This window comes from Alligator sinensis, unplaced genomic scaffold (assembly GCF_000455745.1).
Source record: "Alligator sinensis unplaced genomic scaffold, ASM45574v1 scaffold138_1, whole genome shotgun sequence".
In the NCBI taxonomy this organism is placed as follows: Eukaryota; Metazoa; Chordata; order Crocodylia; family Alligatoridae; genus Alligator; species Alligator sinensis.
Window position 1 is genome coordinate 1,237,680 of NW_005841862.1, and position 19,796 is coordinate 1,257,475.

Consider the following 19,796-nt stretch of genomic DNA (forward strand, 5'->3'; position numbering starts at 1 on the left):
AAGAATACCATATTTACTATCTACATGTTAAAGCAGTAATGTAGCTAAGGGGAGGGGTGACTGGGGTGCTGAGTTGGAGTGGGGCACAAAAATATCAGCTGCTGTGCTGCCAACTCAGCTTCTGTTGCCACCAGCAGCAGCCCAGCCACTGATACTGTCCCATGCACTGTCACCACCCAAAGTGACATGCCCAGTTATGCCTCTGTGGTAAACTGACCTTCTCCAGTAGCAGCACCTTCAAGCATGCCACATTGATTCAGTTGCCTCCCAACCCAGATGCACAGGGGAGTCCACAGAGGCCTTCAGGTGGGCTGGTTGGCTTTCATTCTAGTGCCAATTAGTCATCCCAACATAGCTATACTGCTTCTGGTGAAGGAGACAGTTGGCAGGAAGTCTCATGAAGAACATGCTTGAAGGCACTAGTGCCAGGCATGATATGGAGTTGTTTATACTGACTCTGTGCCATTCCCTAAAAAAAAAAAAAAAATCACATCAAGATGTGCTCCTCACCTACTGCCCCAACTCTGCATGCATCACATCCTAGAAATGAAGTGATCTGGCTTCCCTGAGCACACTCCCACAAGCACATCTAGGGCAGAAGGCATGCACTAAGTGCTGCATTTAAGAAGGCACACTGCCTCATTTCCAGAGGGCATCATGTGAGGAGGAGAAATGAAGAGGCAGCAAGTGTTTCAGCCGGTTACATAGAAGACTAGACCAGTTCTTAGCGATGCAGTGGTTTGGTTGTACCCTGATGCTTTGGTTCTTGCTCCATCCAAAGCCCACAGCCTTACATGCCTAACTTCCACTGACATTACTGAATGCCACTGAGTAGTTCAGCCCACACACTCTACTTGTACACAACACAGGTTCCACAGGGACACCAACAGTGCAGGTGAACCATGAAATGTTTCATGTTTTCTGCTTGGTCAGTGTTTCACCCCTTTCAAAAGACTGCTGAGAGGAGTTGGCAATAACTTTTCTGCTGGCTTGGGGCTGGCTAAGGCACAAAACTGGATCTTGAAGGACTTGTGTTATTATCCTTAATGACCTGTCCGTGGTAGAACTGAGAACTGTTTCAGAAGTCTTGAGAGACAATAGGACTCTTTTCATAGACTTCAGTGGGCTCTGGATCAGGTCCTTAGGGACTCATTCATTTCTCAGGAAGTTCAACAGGAAGGCTCTCACTAAGTTCAGCCAAATTTGGAGCAGGCCTCCCTCCAACCATACTATGCCTCATTTCCCTTCTTCTCCATCAATAAAAAGGGGAAGAGACTATTTATAAAATCTTACAAGGACAACATGAAAATTTAGTTCCAAGATGCTTATAAAGTGCTTCAGATCTTTGGATACAAGTGCCTGCACAGCACCAATTTACTTCAAAGAAGGTTCTTGTACTGAACACCAAGATGGTATCTGGAGGATATACTATTGTGTCATATATCCACTAGCACTTTGAATGAGCAGCTCACTGGCCTCTGAACAGCCACCAGATAGCAATGACTCCATTCACTACTGAACTGTTCTGGATTCCTACTGAACAGCAGAGCTGAAACACTCTGCACCTTATTACCACTAGCCCAAAGCCTGCAGTCTTCCTAAATACATATTTCTAATTTGGATTCTAATATTCTTCTGATTTATTCAGCAAACTGGATTGTGTTATTTTTATTCTCTCGGTGCATTTACCAGGGGGGGAGTTATCAGGCTGTTATCAAATTGCACATAAAGATAGGATATTAGATCAATGTTTGCAGGATCCATCAGACATAATTCAGAAAGAATTCTGTAGCAATACTTGAGAGAGATAATCTTAATGAAAAAATTCAACAAAGATCATATACTATACAGTCTACACCAAAATATACTACAAATGACATAACATTTCTAAAGAAAAATAACAAATTATATGAAAGAGTAAAACCTACGGCACTGGTTCTTAGCCTTTTAGGCAGCTTTTACCAGTTCATCAAGCTAAAAGCTTGGCTCCACCAGCTAGCACTCAGATTTAAACTTACAATTGTACTGATATCAATTGGAGTTTTGAATGCATAGCAAATCCAGCAATCAGGCCCAAAGCACATGGTCAGATAAATCCACCCTCTTACTTTTTTATGTAATTTTCTTGATGCATGTATTAAATTTTAAAAAGTAAAGATGTGAATTGTTAGCTTTAGACTGAAACCTCTGGAAGTAGGAGTATTAACTGAACAGATGAAGGAAGAGAAGCAACTGTGTAAACTATCCCCTCCCATCCACACAGTGGGTGAGGCAAAGAGGTAAGTTACTACAGTGACCCTTTCCTGGGTTATTCAGTAGATGAAGGCTGAACCAGTAACACAACCACGATGGCATTAAGCTGAGTATGGGTGGATTAAAAAAAGCTGGCTTTCCTGCATAGGGGTGCTACAAGAAGCTGAAGCGAATCTTCCTCCAGCCCCAACTGTTCATTTCTGCATGTTGAGGATGGAGAGTAGTGGAAGTCAGCTACGTTGGGGGTGGGGAGGAGGGACAGGGTAGTTACAGTTCGGCCCCCACTTGCCCCATGGTCAGGGGCCAAGACAGGTTGGGGGGGAATTGTTTGGGAGAGGTTCTGAGGGAAAGGCCACAGAGGACTAAATGAGGGGGTGCAGAGTCACAGGCACCAAGGGGCTTTTGGGGGGAAAAGGGAGCCTGTTGAGTAAAGGATGTGGGGTGTTATGGATTGAGGACTGTGAGGGACAGACAGACTTTGGGGCTAAGGGGTATGATGGGGGCTGGGGCAAGATTGTTGGCAAGGACAGCCCAAGTGTGTCAGGGACTACGCTGAGGGTTGGGTGCTCAGAAGGGCAGAGGAGGACTCAGTGGGGCATCAAGGGAATGGTGAGGGGTCAGAGGAGGTAGGTCATTATGGGGGCAGGTTTGTGCAGGGTGCAGTGGATTCATGGGGCAGTGATGGGGCAAGGTTGGAAGGGGTGTCAGGGATGGTGGGGGGCAAGATTGGCAGGGGGTGACAAGGATGGTGGGTTCTGATGGGGTGGAGCTGAGCATGGAGGATGTGTGGCATAACAGGGAACAGAGTGGAGTCAGGGGGCATTTGAAGTGGAAGGGGCAATGCATAAAAGGGTAGCACAGGGCACTTTGGGGCTATGGTGAGGTATCTGGGAGACCCACATATTGGGGTCCAGGAAGCAGTTCTGTTTGTGGCCAAGCTGGGAGGGGGCAACAACTGTACTCCCCTGGCACTAGGTGCCTGCTCCACCCTGGAGTTCCTGTTAGTGCCCTGCCCCCAACTCAATTGTACTTGTTTTTGCTTAGATCTTCAACAGAAGAATACAGCCCAAGGCCCCTAGTATTAGGGCTGTGCGAAATGGCACCATCCTGTTTCGCCTTGAGGTTTTGACCGAACAGTGTTTCGTATCGAATTTCATTTAGATTAAAAAACAGCTGTTCCGTTTTGCTTCGTTGAAATGGTAAGGCTGTTTCAACTGTATTTCAATGTTTCACTAGATCAGTCGGGGCAGGAGAGTCAGCCCAGTCCCATCCCCAGCGCTATGGTCGAAACATTTAGATTTTTGAAACATTTTGACTAGCCTCATTCTGTTTTGAGGCTGTTTCAACACCCTTTGTTTCATTTCGATTGTGTTGTTTCAACCTAAAAATGAGTCGAAACAATGTCGAAATGAAATGGCCGAGAAAATTTCGCACAACCCTACCTAGCATATTAGTAAAGCTTCTAATAAATTGGAGACAAACATGCATTGTGTTATATGATGATGAACTGTACCACCTGCACCACCACCCCGCTTTCAAAATCCTACATCCATTAAATGGGTTGGCCAGTACCATTCTCATCACCCTACCGATCATGAACTTGGAAAGTGTTTTAGGTTCAGTAGCAGGGATGGCAATAGTATGCAGAACTCCTGACTGCCTGTCTAATGCCTTATTTGCTGGGCTACGTAGGCTGCCATTCTGCCAAAGTGTCCTAGTTCTGACTGCCTGAGTCTCATTTTTATTTCCTTAAAGAGAGAGAGCAATCTAGTTGTGAAATATGTTCAGAGTACTTGATGCATTGTTCTGGCACAGATTCAAGAACAGGTTAGATTGGATGGCAGAGGAAATTAAGACAGCAACCACTGCAAACTGCATAAAGACAGACAGTTTTTCTTGCCTTATTACTGATATCTAGGACTTTAAATTGCCGGTAATACAGATATTGCAGCAGTGTAATACCTTATGTTCATAGAAGAATAGGTTCATGGCCTAAATACTTCTGTTTTATCATTACTTCTACCAACTTATCGTACGTGCAGAAATTTCAGCCACAAAGAAAGTAAAAGCAAAAAAAAAAAAAGTCACAGGAATAAGTAATTCAAATCTAGGATGAAAGATAATATTAGAGTGGTTTAGTGAAAGGAACCCGTTTTTAAACTACTTCTTGTCACAACCCAAAGTTGTGAGTTTTTGTTTGTGTGTGCTTCGGCACTGCTAAATTATGTTCCCGCTAAATTGCAGCTTCTTTGCATGGTGGAGTTTTCTGCTGTAAAGGAGAACCCCGGTGCAAGGGAGAATTTTCCCGCCAATTTGTAGCTTTCTTTGCATGGTGCATTTCTTTTGCATCTCAGAAATGCACGGTGCAAAGGAGTTCCCGCCATTTGTATTTTAATTCGAGCCCCATTATTGGCTTGTGTTAAATTATGCACACGTGGCGGCTAGCAATTGGCTTGCTAGCCATATAAAGAGCTTGGGTGGTTTCCGCCCAAGTTGGAGAGAGAGCAATTGGAGTTCGAGAGGGAGAGCGTGAAGATCTCTAAGTGCTGCGGATCCCTACGGACCCAACGCATTTCTTAAGGCAACAGAGGTCTAAACAGCCTCTGGCCTCTCCCCGTCGCCGAGCGCAATCCTAGACGTATCCCTATCCTATATACTCAACTGCCGAACCCACGGAGCTTTAACAACTCCGGGGCCAGAGAGCCGAACCAAACCCACGGAGCTTCGACAACTCCATGGGAAAGAAATTGCCGAACCCGCGGAGCCTTAACAACTCTGGGGCCCAAGAACCGAATTTGTCGTAGTCCTCCAATGAGGATTTAAGTGGAGCTGAACCTGGAAACTGTCCAGCCTACACCGCGACCATCTTGGGTGTAAGTAAATAATCTTTGAATCAACTACGCCTCTGTGACTAATTCTAGCCCGTGCGTGCCTTGCCGCCGCACAGTCTCCTCTGACCCCGTGTGCCCGGGGTGCTGGCCACAGCCCGCATGCGCAAAGACGGGTCTGCATATCGCTCCCGGCCCGCACATGGCGACATGGATGGGATCGGGAAGCGGCCCGCACACTTCTATGTCAAAAAGTTTCAGTGCCTCGATTTTTCATCACGAGAGAAACAAGACATATCTTTTAAAAAGGAACAGACAGAATGTTTTCAAGACCTTGAATAGGGTGGCAGTATTTGTCTAAAACATCATCCCTGGTAACTGCTAATAGCTGCTGGCAAGTGGCTTAAAAAAAACCCAACCAACCAACCAACCAACCAAGAGACAGACAGGAAGAAAGAAAGAAAAAGAAAAATAATAGGCATACAGATGTAGGTAGTTCATTACTTCATTCATATTTAAGGAAGGTAGAAGTTAACTCCCAAAAGTTAACTTCTAACAAAATATGGGCTAAGCAGTCATCTAGGAACAACCAAATCTGAAGGAGAAAAAAGAGTGTTTGGGCTTGTCCTTGCTACTTTATTATTTCCTTGGGTAATAAAGTCAGATCCAAAGACTGCATCAACTTTAGACATTACACGGTATGGAGAGTTTAAGAGCCATTTAGGAACTGCCTACCTGAAAAAAAAATTACAAGTTTTCAAATCAGTATTTGAAAAGTTTAATCTTTAAGAATGGAGATACAACCTTGGAAAAGGAAGAGACATTATTCCATGCTATGGACCTTACTCTCCACTCCCTGACTAAGTTCAAATGCATCCAAACAATGTTGTCATCCTGCCCTAGCTTCTAGCTGGCTGGGGATCTTTATTAGAAAAAAGATGGCACATAACTGCCTCTAAAGCAGGTACACTGATCTACTCAAATACTTATTTTGCTGTTCAGAGTCAAAACTTCAGTTGTTTATAAATGGCAGATTGTATCCTGGATATCAAGCATGCAACTGCTTTAAGCATCCAAACACTTTAAAAAACAAAGATTATAAAAAGTTTATTAGGAATATTACAGATTCCTTTGTCTAGTCACATTCTTGATGCCAGGGGAGATCACCTAGAAAAAGGCAACAAGTATACAGGCAAAGCATCGTTATCTGGATTTGGGGGAAAGGTTTCAGCTATTAACTGGGTAACCAAACAATGGAGGAAGGTAACACTTTGTAGAGTAACAAACTGCTTCCCAGATTTATATTTTCCTTTTTAAAAACAATTTACACCATTTACCCCTTCTAAAATTACAATATTTCCCCCACAGTTAGGGAGATCCAGCTCCAATCAAAGCTTTATTCAACAAAGTATCACAAAGCATAACCAACTAGAAACAGGAATTAAAACCTATCAATCTATTTCCATTGTAGATATTTCATATTATCCATAAAAGTATAAACACTGTGAATGGTAAACATAAAAATAATTGTATTTATCCAGCACCCTGGCTTCCTTAGACATGTTACTTTAAAAAAAATTCAAAATAATAAATTAACTGCTTTTACTTTAAAAACAAATTAATTTAATTTAGTAACTGCAAGGATTTTTGTTGTTCAACATCTAACATCAGAGAGTGTCCTATTAACTGTGCAAATAAGCCAGACACTAAAGAATCAAAGGCAACCCCTGAGAAACAAAATTAGTCTGGGTTAAGTAGTAAGCAGTAATAGCAAACACACACGTGGCTACGGATATGTAAAATATGGATGTAGCAGAAACAGAAAGAACAAAGTGCCTCTCATTTCACAGGAAGAGAGAGCTAGAGAATAAGGAGAGGAGAGCCAGGAACTAGTACCATATTTTTTTTGCCATTACTACAGGACCAAACCTAGAGGCTGTATATCAATGAAGGAGGCAGTTAGAATATTACAAAATGGATGTAAGATCTGTAAAATATATGCAGCATTACTCAAATGTATTTTCAAGGAGAATTAGCTGTATGCCTTCTGGCACTGGCTAAAGAGTCCTGGTTTAAATAACCATACCGACTGAGAAGAGCCTACAAGGGAGAAGAGGGCAACTGAGTGATACCTTCCATGTCTCAAGAATGGACAGAAACTTGATCTCCAAATAAAGGCCAACAGAGCACAAAACATGACATCGCATGGGAGTGCAGGCTTCGTGCATAGTTAAGCCCTCCACCTTCTGCCCCCTCCCAATACACACATACACAGATAGACACCCAAATACAACATGAACTGGCATCTTTTTCCAGTCTGCCCTCAAACACGCTTCTCATGCTGGCACCGTTCACAACTGACTTTGGCTTTATTAAAGTAAGGAAACAAACAATAAAAGGCAAAGTTGACTACCTCTGCATTTGGGATCTCTTAGAGTTTCTCCCTCAGGAATACGCAGTTCAGATGACTGGTTCCTGTCTGCCTCAAATCCCATGATCCTTCCTCCTTCATACCCAGTCACATTAAATGAGCTACCAGGCAGTTGACCCAATAAAAGATAATCAACCCAAAACACCTATGCCACCCCAACTGTTAGGATTCATTTAGTATCTCCCAGCAGTCCATAATGGGCCAGTTCTTAGCATGTCTCAAGCACAGACAGGAACTTCACCTCCAAATAAAGGCCAACAGAGCACATTGCATTGGAGACAAGGGTTTTTGGAGGTAATATCTTTTATTGGACTATCTGCATGGCTGGGAGGAAGGTAATTCAGTTAATGCTACTCTGAGTATAAGGCACCCATTGTTAGACTCAAGGTGCCCCTCAAAGTGCCAGATTCTAGTGTCACTCATTTTTTGCCTAAAGATAAAATAGAGCAATTTTTTTCTGTTGCAGGGAATTCAGAAAGACTGAAATGGACTCCTAATTGAACTCTCTGGCCATGTCCAGACAAGCACGGACATTTGGTTCCCTGTGGACAACTAGCAGCAGGACACGCTGTACCACTGCGAGTTGCCCTGGGGATACCCATGCCACGTGCCTTCTGCAGCGTGGAAGGCTACCCTGAGTGGAGTAGGGGAGGCTGGAGCAAGCACAGTTACAGTTACTGGCTCCAGCAGCCTTACCCGGGGCCAGGGAAGCAGTAGCAGTGTGAGTCCTGCAGTTTGGAGCCTGGCCAGCAGCTGAAGTGTGGCTTCAGCTAGCCAGGCTCTGGTTTGGGGCAGTGTGCACTGTCCCTACATGCACCACCTCACTTTTTTTCCTGTGTGGCTCTCCAGGGGTCAAAAAAACCACCAAACAAAACATAAGCACAAACGGGTCTGCGGTGCCACATACCACCTGGCCATGCTTGTCTGGATGTGGCCTCTGGTTTTATTTTGCGAGTCACGTTTGCAACACTCTGGTTGAGAATCCCTGGATTAGAGGAAGCAATTATTCTGAGAGTTGAATCTTCCTCCTAGTCCCTTTGTAAAACCTGGTAGCTGCAACAGAGTTCATCATCTCCTCTGTAAGAATACATTAAGAGGCCATTCCAGGGACATAGTTGGATTTAACATTAGGATGAGGCTTCTGTTTTCTTTAACAGCAAATTTCAAAGAAACGGTCTCCCGTTGTGAAACTGAACACCTTTACCTCCAAACTGAATGAAGTCAGCAAGTGTCCAATGGGGAAGAAGGAATATTCAATTCAAGGCCATAAAACTCTGTGCTTGAACTCAATGAGCCACAATAAGTATGGAACCCCAGTGTTATGTCTCAGCAGAGACACTCCTTTCAGCATAGGAATCATACTTTACATAGTTTTAAAAATCCTTGTTTGGAAACAATTTTTCAACAGCACTAAGTGGTGAGTCCCCTGTCCCCAGTCAACAGTTGTCAGCTCTTCAGATGAGCTCCTGGCATTTTCATCCTGAACCTCACATCAGGAATAATAGGGGTTCTAGAGCCCATGCTTGACCCGTAACTACACCTGTGCACGACAGTCTCTGGGTCATTCCTGGAACAACCCTGGCACAAATCAATGCTAATGGTTAACAGGCTTATACAACTGCTTTTGAATCATAATCTCCATATGATAGCTATGCAACTCCGTAAGTCTTAAGAGGATTTATTTTTGGAGTGAGGCTGGCATGATAGGTGTATAGTGGAATTGCACAGACATAACTCAGCATCTGGCCTGACCTGTGGCATCTCTAACACAGATGCTCACCCAAAAAAAGTAAAGAAGCCTGACTGACTGTCACTCTGACTGTGCGGTGCTTGTCAATGGTGGGGAGGGAGGAGAGAACTGAGCAAACTTAAGCTGGAAAATCAGCAAGACACAATAAACAGGGACCCCTATGGTGCTATTTACATAGTAGAATTGCATTTTAAGTGATTTTTAATAACAATATGAGCTGTAAAAGTAATAAGCAGGTACTTTTCCACTGGAAATATTTCAAAAGCATGGTTATTGAAGCTGGACTAACTATAGAGGATGTCAATCAAAATGCAGCACCTGTTATCCTTCTGTGCCTGGAACATAAGTTCTCTCTTTCTATGGGTAGGCAAAGCCCATACTTTCTGCAAGCAGGTATGGTACTTAGAACATTAAACACAGACATTTCAATGGCAGCTACTGTTTGGATGAAATGCGACCTGACCCAAAATTTCAGCTATCCTTTGAGTCAGATATGAAATTAATAAATGTGGAAGCATTTGGTCAATTGAATTTCCCATTATTTTCCTTTTCTGTAAGCAAACCAGCATGTTTCCTGGCCTCTACTAGGGACTAAGATCAAAAAGTATTGACATAATCCAGTGAAGACTGTTACTTATATTTCTGATCTATCCAGAGTGAAAAGTAACAAGAATGGTACCCCACCCCCAACGAATTTTAGCCTATTTTACCCTAACCAAACATCTTGGAGCAACATTGGGTACAAACTTCAAGAAGCTTTTTCATAGGTTTGGCAGAATTCAGTTTTCAGTTTTTAATAATCTGGATGGCTAAAAAATTGGTTTAAGCATTTATTTTGATTTTGGTCTGTTTACATTTTCAGGATTGTGTGAAAATATGGGTGTGGGGGGCAGATAGTTTAGTAATAACAGTATACTACTAGAAGCTTTATAAAAATCATAGGTCAAAATATAAACATTAAATATCCAGAAATCAATAAAGCATACCTGCTTTAAATCATTCTGGTTCATTTGGTAGTACATTCATACCAGGCAGGAGCCTTTGCTCTCACAGAATGGAGCGTGGGCACAGGTAGGGGCCAGGCTGGGCTTGGCAGGAGTTTGGTGCCCAGTCCCCAACTGGGACCTGGGCAGAACAAGCAGCCAGCAGCACTCCCGGCTGCCAACAGCTCTGCCCCTTGGTGGTGGGACCCCGCAGCAGCATCCCCCTCTCCCCACCATGCTTTGTCACAGCAGCTGGCATCCAACCAACCCCTCCTACCAGCACAGCCCTCCCAGCATGGCCCCTCAACTCCTGCAGCAGTTGCCAAAGCTGATGCCCAAGGAGCAACAAGCTGGTGGCACATTCAGGGCTCCCCCCAGCCCTGCCTGTAGCAGATGCTCTTTGCGTGCACACGCATGCAAGGTGCCCCCTATCTTGAATTTCCTTATGCCCGTCCCAGATTTTATTCTTATGTCCTCTTTCTATAAATTTCAACTATTAACGATGGAAATATTTTTTTGTGGTCTGCGAGCGTGGGGTGAAATCGATGTTTAGCAATAGAAATCAATTCCTGCCAAGCCTAAGTATTTATCACTGTTTTTTTGAGGTAAGTCACAGTAGAGTGTGTACAGTACATATTGCAGCCCCTTACTAAATGAGTTAGCTCAGGAACAATCACAGGGGTAGCCATGACAGCATGCAACTCATCCCATCTGCCAATCTTCTTGAGAAAGTGCAAAAGAGAGCCCACACAAGCATTGTGCTGTGACTCCAGTGTAGGCCTACCCAGTATTTTAGATAATCTTGACTCTGTAAAGAGTCATACCGTTAGCATGATTTCTTTCCGCAAATATTCTACAAGATGACTGGCACGGGTGGTTGCCTAAGCGCTACATGAAGTGAATACTGGGTCAGAAAATTTAAAGGCAATTTCAAAACTTGCGATTACAAGTACATGCGCTGGAAAACTGCTCTTAGGAGATGCGCACATCTAACACAGCATGGGAATGTGACAGATGACCTATGATTAAAACAGGGCACATTTCATTTTGTAACTATCACGTATCTCAGCTATGTTCTTGGTGAGCAGCTTATTAGTAGTTTCTGGGCTTAGATATTTGCATGAAAGAGCCAAGGAAAAAACAAATTCACAGATATTGCATATAGTTGAGGGCAAGCATGTAGACCACAAGAGAGAGGAAACTCCACAGTAAACTATTTGCTATGAACAGTTAAGCCTAGGTCTACCTCTGATCATTTGAAAATGGTTCAGATGACCATCAAAAACTTCTGATACCTTTCTAGAACTTCTGAAGTTTGTCGACCCTCTGCTGCAGCTATATCTAAAAATTTGTTCCTGCCCTTATCTGCTCCGTGTGTGTTTTCCAAGCCTTCTCATCTGCTCACCATACTGACAAAAAACACATTTCTGTCACTGTCAGTCCTTTACACTCAGAATACATGTGGAAGACTGAACTATGTTCTGATTTTCTTTATGCAAGACTAAAAAAAAAATAGCCAGCTAAGCTTCGATTCTAAATTCTTTAATGTGGGTGATGATGATGAGGACTGACATGGAAAACAAACAGCTTGATTCTCTTAATACCAGCATGGGTTAGCCACGTTGGCAGTTAGGAAAAAATCTTGTTTTGACTTGTTATGCTGAACAAGTCACTAACTGGGAATTGATACAGAGTGCTGAGTTATTGTATTTTACATTCCTCCAAGCATAACACTTTAAACTAAATACATATAACAGCTGGGAAGCTTAGACAGCTCTGGCAAGGTTCTTAGAGAGACAAACTTGTGCCCATCCAGTTTGGTACCTAGAAAGAGAGTAAAAGTATCACTGTTGTTGAGTTCAAATCATTTTCCCTGGCCCTACCTAGGATACCAAATCTGATGTTCTTACATTAACAACAAAAAACTTTTTTTTAATCCACAAACATTAACCTATTTTACAAATATTAATATTATGCCATACATCATCTCTAATGAGAGAAGTACATTTTATTACATTTATTTTAATATAAACACATAAAGCATAGTGGCACTGAAAGTCCGAATGGTATTTCCAGTGTCACGAATAACAAGTCAATACAATCCAGGAGTTCTAATGCTCAGGTTTTAAACACAGCCATCTATATAGCCAACTGAGCGCTTCAGACAGGAATAAAATAAAGGAATGAATAACAGCTTACAATTTTATTCTTCTTGTACTCTCTCCCTAGGGAACATCAAAGGGGCAGACATAGGGAGGTGCATGTGGTGATTGCTATCAGGCAGTCAAACAGAGAATTACTACTGTATCTCAATCTCAAAACTCCTGCAATTAGCCTAAATCCTGACCCATCCTGGCCCTTGCAATGAAAACTATAAGATTTCCATGTTCAGGAGTGAAGGTTAGTTGAATTCATACTTAACAGCAGCATTATTATAATTAAAAGCAACAGATTAAGTACATTGTCATCACCACCTGCTGTAGACTGGACATGCAATCAAGTGACCGTACTCCAAAAAGCTGCATTTTATACATCTATCAGGACCCCGTGACTTTTTTCTATCCAAGAGTTCAAGGCACCGTCATTTCTTATGACAAGTAGTTTACAGATGGTGCTGGATGGTAAACCACCTAAAGCAAATAAGTAGTTTAGAACCATCTAGCAATGTTTTCTCTCCCACATATAAAAGCCTTGCCAGGTTCCTCATTCCAAAGTAATTAAATAATGAGGCATTTATTGGAGGCTGAGACACAGAATCTCCTCCTGCTGTGGGAGGTAAGATTCAAGCCAAACTAGATTCCAAGGCATATGAATTTTAATTTCTAGTGTGTTTCATGCAAGGATTTCAAAGCACAGTATAAAAGTTGGGGGAGTATCATCATCCACATTTCACAGTTCAAGAAATGGAGGCACAGAGTGTGTAATCCAGGAAGTCTCTTGTAGCATGTCACTTGCTCATTGGGAATAAACGTGGAGCCCTGGTTTTCTGCCCCACTCCCTTCTCAATCATTGGTGGGGAAGTCACTAGTGGAGTTCTCAATGACTGGTCTTCAGAACCATCTCATTATTGCTTTCCTGAATGGCCTTGACATCAGAAGAAAGAGCCTGCTTATGAAATTTGCTGATCACACAAAGTTGGGAGGATGGTCAATATAGAAATAAAAGGGCTGAATGCTTGAAGAACTAGAGGTATTGAAGCAGGACAAAATTCATTGGTATTAAATGTCAGGCCATGTGCTTGAAAAATAATACTTTTTTTTTTTTTTTTTTGCTGTAAACTGGGCATTAATCAGCTGGAAAACGACAGAAATAAGAAGTGGATGAACCTGTCAGTCACAAGAACATGAGATACTAGTGTGATGTGGCCATGAAAAAAATGCAAAAGGGTACTACAAGAATTACATTTAGATCAATCTAGCCAGGGTTAGATTGATCTAAATGCCCAGTTTTACAGGCATGCAGAAGGATTTAAATCATCCATAAAAATAATGTAAGTTAGTTTACCTGAGGAGGTGCACTAACTTAGATTGAGATTGGATCTAATATTTCTTAGGTCAAGTTAACCCAATCTTGTGAGTGCCTGTAACACATTCACAGCACAAAACCCAGATGCTCATCCCAGACATGGGGTTGTGCTATTCCCACTGCTTTGAGCCTGACAGGCCTGTTTTTAGCTTCCCAACACCCTCCCCATCCCTTGCACCTGGCAACCACCCTACAAGCCCACCAGCGCCCCCCTCTCTCCCCAATCCCACCAAACCTGGTTCTAAATTTAGGCAGCTCTCATTAAGCCATGAGAACGTAGACCAGGTGAGGCAAATGACAGTACGTACGCAAATGCAATCCCAGGTTGAACCAGGAGAGTATTTCTGACAGAGATAAGATCATATTAATATTAGGGTTATGCGATGCTTTGGTCCCCAATTCGATTCGGCAAAGATTCGGCCCGATTTGGCGGCCAAATCTCCAAATCAAATCAGACGACCCTTTCATCTCTCCGAATTGAATTGGAACACTCCGAACTGATTCAGAGAGATTCAGACATGGACACAACTTCAAATGTTTTTCTACATACCTCTACATAGCAGGGGCTTGTGAATGCTGCGATGCATGGAGCATCCCACAGGAGCACGGGGGGCTCTCCAGGGCATTTGGCAGCAGACCGGGAAGTGGACCAGAAGCACTTCCAGTCCACTTCCGGGTCCACTGGGGAGTGTGTTAGGGGGCCTCCCCGTGCCCCCCCAGATGGGTGACTGGTGCCTCCTGGGTTGGGGGGGCACCTGGGGTCCCCTAGTGGCCAATCACTGAGCCAAGGGGATGTGGAACGTCCCCCAGCACACTCCCCAGAGGACCCAGAAGTGGACTGGAAGTACTCCTGGTCCACTTCTGAGTTTGCTGCCAAGCATGTGCCCCGCCCCTGCACTCCTGTGGGATGCTCCATGTGCCCCAGCATTGCCGTGATCACAAGCCGCACGGGTACCTCGAGGTATGTAGAAAAAAACATTTAAAACTTGTGTTTATGTTCGAATCACAGATTCTCTGAATCAGCATCGAACCTTCAGATTTTGATTTGGCCAAATCGAATCAGGGACAGTGATCTGATGAATCAACTAATCGAATCGCTGTCCCCAATTGAGGTGAATCCAAATAGAATAGGGCCCACTTTGCACATCCCTAATTAATATTACTGTACAGGGCAATGTTAAGACCCCATCTGGAATATTGTGCACAGTTCTTCACACCCACATTCAAGGAAGATAAAGTCAAAATGAAACCGAGGTGGGGTTTTTGGAGCATTCTAAGCACCTAGCACCCCCAATGTGCAGCACAAGGAGTTTCTTCTGCCAGTTCTGGGTTTGGAATTCCATTCTGGGGTCCAGGTGCTGAGTATTGTAGATTTAGAATGGAGGAACTCCCATCCTTACGGCATGGCCCCACAGTTAGATCTATACTACATCCAAAGCAGTCTCCAAGAGTGCCAGTGACAAGCACACCCCATCTTGTGGGATGTAGCAATCCCAGAAATTGGATGGCGAAGCTGCACAGAGGCCAAGCCCTGCTTAGGAGCAGCAACTGAGAAGCAGCCTCAGGGTGGTTTTACCATCTCATTTTTAGGATTGGGGTATGCAAAGCAGGAGCAAATAGGTTTGAGGGTAGCATTTGCAGGGAACACTGAAAAAGCATTGGCTCCCCACTCAACACAGGGAGAAAAAAGTTATGCTTAGCTGTCTTGCAAGGGTATTACAAGGATAAATCTATTTAAAAACCTGTGAACTGCACAGACAGCGTGGTAGTAGAGGCCGAATAAACAGTGCAGATAAAAAGAATAGCTTATCCTCTCAATCATGGCCTTGCTAGATTTGTAGGTAGTTCTACATGAGCCCCACTTCATCTTTAAATAAGGATTAAATAAGGTTGAAAGTCTTAAAAGAAACAGTCACTTGACTGAACCACACTAATCTTTTCCAAATTGTCCGTATTTCTCAAAGAAACATCATGTCCTCCCACTACAAACTTCACACACAGCCTGTTACAAATGCAGGAAGTAACCAAGATCCCATCTACACAATTCCCACTTTATCCCCATCAACAGCACAGCAGTGAGCTATCTGCTACATGAAGAGAAATATGTTGACAATAAGCAGAAGGCATCCATTAAAGCTTTCAACAAAGTACATCAAATGGCAAGTCTTATTAGGGAGCAAAATAAAGCCTGAAAGATTTCCTACTCCTCATTTCAAACATGTCAGTTGGATTAGGGAAAATGGTTTCATCAGTGTTTGGAGGTCAGAAAGAGCTATCATCTAGTTTGACCTCCTGCATTGCACTGGCCATAGAACCTTACCCAGTAATTTCTGCATCATGTTCAGAATTTTTTTGCTAGCTAGACCATATATATGGAGACAGATTCAATGTTTAAGATGCACACTAACAAAGATGAATTCACCAAGTCCCTTTGCCAAGTTGTTCTAATGATTAGATACCCTTGCTGCTAAAAATTTGAGTCTTGTATAATGTTTCAATTTTTCTAGCTAGTGAGTGCTCTTTGGCAGTTTCTAAAGATACAACTCTGCAATTTTCTTTGATATCAGAAAGGGGCTTATTATATCAGGACTACAGTTAAGAGTGATGCATGGATTGACTTGAGCATTGTTTATGTAAGTAAACAATGTCTTGAGGATGCTATGGAATTCTTCTGAATGAATGACCCCATTTACAAAATGAATGGAAACTTATCCCCTATAATAGAACAGATAGCTGGACTTAATGACTGATCAAGTACCATCTGGATTTCGGGGGGAAGCATATGGATACAGGAAAAAAAAAAATATGGGAAGCAGAATATATTTTTTGAAATATATTCATTTGAAATATTCCAAGAGGGGGAATAATCTGACCAGATGCCAAAGCGCATTGGGTTCATACTAGTCTGTCCAACTAATAAGCCTGGACAGTTTTAGCTGTTTGTTCCCATTTGTGCTTTTGTCTCAGTTTTAGCATTCACAAGATTACTCATGCTTGCACAAGCCTCATGCAATATTAATATGTTTATACCACCCCTTTCTGCACTTGAAGTGTCAGCAAACAACAAGAAGTAGGTTCCGAGCCTCAAGAGGAAACGGCACTGGATTCTGCTGATGATCTCCAAGCCATCCCATGATTAATCAAAGCAATAAGTCCTGGGGTGGTTAGTATCACTCAAGCTGCAGCACTATTGGCCTTTGAACCTGCATCCGGGAGCTTCCTTAAAAATACCTCATGCATCAGAACAGAAATCTTTACTTTCATTTCAGAGTAGTCTCTCCTTAATAGCATTCAGGTTTCTAAGAAGACAGAATTCCAGCTGCATATCATAAAGGCACTGTGTAAGGAGCCAGGGGGGCTATGTGACCAGTATCCGAGGAAGCGTGCCATTTAAAAAGAAGCAGTTCTATGGAGCTTCTTGAAGATGTTAAAGTCTTGCGAGCAGCAAAGCTTTGAATGAGGAACTAGATATGAACTCCATTCCATTGTCTACTGGCTGAGCTGCACAAACAGCGTAAGTCAAATGGCATCACAGTCAAACCTTAAGGAACAAACTAAAATCTGCCAATACAAAGTCTGTACAAAGAACAAAGCAAAAATCTCATAACAACCAGGCTCAGAGTGAATAGACCATAATGCTAAGAAATGATCCTCAGCACTAGCCACATTGATTTTATAGTTAAACTTGAGATGCTTTGAAATGTGGAAGAACGATGCACCATGAGTTATGCTCTAGGACAGTGGTCCTCAAACCTTTTTTTGTGGACCACTTGAAAATTGCTGAGAGTCTTGGCGGACCACTTAAGAAACTTTTTTTTTGTTAAACAAATCAAAGTGCACAGTTCATATTTCAATATCAGTAGTCTTACCTTACAAATACAGATATTCTTGATTGTTCCGTAACCTTTCTGCAGACCACCTGAATAGAGCTCGCAGACCAGTGGTGGTCCACAGACCAGTTTGAGAGCCTCTGCACTAGGATACACCGTGCTGACTGTGGGACTGTCAGAAGGTTGCGGAAGCATTCTTGGCCCTGTCTGCCGCAGAAATTCAGCACTTCCACTGACTGCAGCGAGCGAGAAAGTAAGGCTTGGGCTTTATGAGAATGGAAGTCAGTGATGGGGGGGAAGGGGAAGTTTTAAGGGCTGGACCAGTGAAGAACCATATGGCTCCATCACCTCACTGTGTAGTGTTGTCTGGGTCAGTCGCATGCAAATTAGTTCCGTAGCTCGTCTGTTTACTAAAGCACAATCCAAATTCTAGTCTGGACAAAACAGCTGCTCAAGATGAGTGAGTAATCAGGATTCATGTGAGATTCCCTGCCTCAGTGAGTTTTATAATGATTTCCACTGCCTTCCCCATGCCCCAAATGAACTGTTTGATTCAAACACCTTAACATACAACATCCATTATAGATTAGATCGCAAATAAAAACCTGGCTGAAAAATGTACATTTGTGAAACTTCTTACATGCTTGATTGGTGGCAACATACTTAGCAGGCATTGGTGGATGCCCTTCAGGGACCCTCGTGTTGAATGGGAGGGCTAGAAATGGCCCTTTTAAAAAGGTATTATCAAATAGAAATCAGTAGAAAACTTACAAGATGCTTTTTGCATTAATTTCAGAGGCTGCAAGGGTGTTTTATTTTAAAAACCATGTTGTCTGAGTCCCTTAGTAATATTTTGGCATGCAGAAGCTTCACAGAACCTAAAACACCTTACTGGGTTTTTAATAGATTCTTGAACAGACAAGACACCTCCAAATATTTCTTAAGGTAGTAGTGTAACAAATCTGTAGCCATCTAGGGCTTCATTTGTCACCTGCGCCCCCCCGTGTTGACCATAGGCCATTTGTAAATCCATGATGACACTGAGGACAACTCTAGTGTTCCTATCCTACCCAGAGGTATTTGAAGGGAATCTGACAATGGTTGCAAAGTACACTGCAACCAATCAACCATGTAAACAGTTGCATGAGTTAAATGTTTTCAAAACTAAGGAAGCGCTCTAGCCACTTGTGCCAACAGAGAACCTCTTACGCCTCTTTGCAATACAAAGCACAACAATTTCAGTTACAAGAGAACAGTAGTGCTCCTAAATGGGAATCAAGTAAACATTTTAATTGGGGATTTAAAAATAAGATCTGAAGAAGACTTTAAGATGTCTGAATTCACTAGACTTCACAAAAGGAGAGACTGAAATGCATGAGAGGACCTTGGTCTGGATGAATCAGGTATGCTGCAGACAAAAAACTTGTATAGAAAAATAATAGTCAAAAGCTACAGAAATCCAGCAGTGTTTGTTGCTTGGCTCTAGATGGGTAGCTAGAGCTAAGCAAACTTATTTAAGCTGCCTGCAAAAAGCTTAAACACACAGATAGACACCTCAATCAAGTACCAGAGATTCATTTAGACCTCAGTGGAGTGCATCAAAAAATTAACTAACCCTCTTCCCTCCCCCCAAAAAGTTATAAAACATTTCTTGCCATCACACAGTTCACTCCCTTTCCCTTAACACACTGGGTGGGGGCCAACATTTTTGGCAGGTGTGCCACAAGCTAAGCCGTGCACCTTGAGTACCACCCCAGTTCCCTTTCCTCTGCTTGATCTGTTGCTTATGTTTCTGTTCTCAGTCCTGTATGCCACATCCAATCTTCTGCTCTTTCTGCTTGCTGCCCTATGGAGCTGAGGATGGCATCCCAAGTAAAGGACAACAAGAAATTGTTTTTTAGATATATAGGGAGTAAAAGGAAGGCCCAGGGAGGAATAGGACCCCTACTAAACGGACAGAAGCAATTGGTGACAGACAGGGGGGACAAGGCTGAACTCCTCAACGAGTTCTTTGCCTCAGTGTTCCTAAGCGAGGGGCAGGACAAGGCTCTCACTGGGATTGTAGAGAGGCAGCAGCATGGCGCCAGACTACCATGCGTAGACCCTGAGATGGTGCAGAGTCACTTGAAAGAACTGAATGCCTTTAAGTCGGCAGGCCCGGATGAGCTCCATCCGAGGGTGCTGAAGGCACTGGCC

General features: G+C 43.0%; 1 protein-coding gene across 1 annotated transcript in view; it reads right to left on the reverse strand.

Annotated features, from left to right (window-relative positions):
- ALK (ALK receptor tyrosine kinase) overlaps window positions 1-19,796 on the reverse strand; it is a 545,961-nt gene that overhangs the window by 464,709 nt on the left and 61,456 nt on the right. The window contains exon 2 of the mRNA XM_025215973.1: window positions 218-469. Coding sequence (XP_025071758.1) covers window positions 218-245 — 28 coding nt within the window. The 5' untranslated portion in view covers window positions 246-469. The remainder of the gene's footprint in view (window positions 1-217; window positions 470-19,796) is intronic.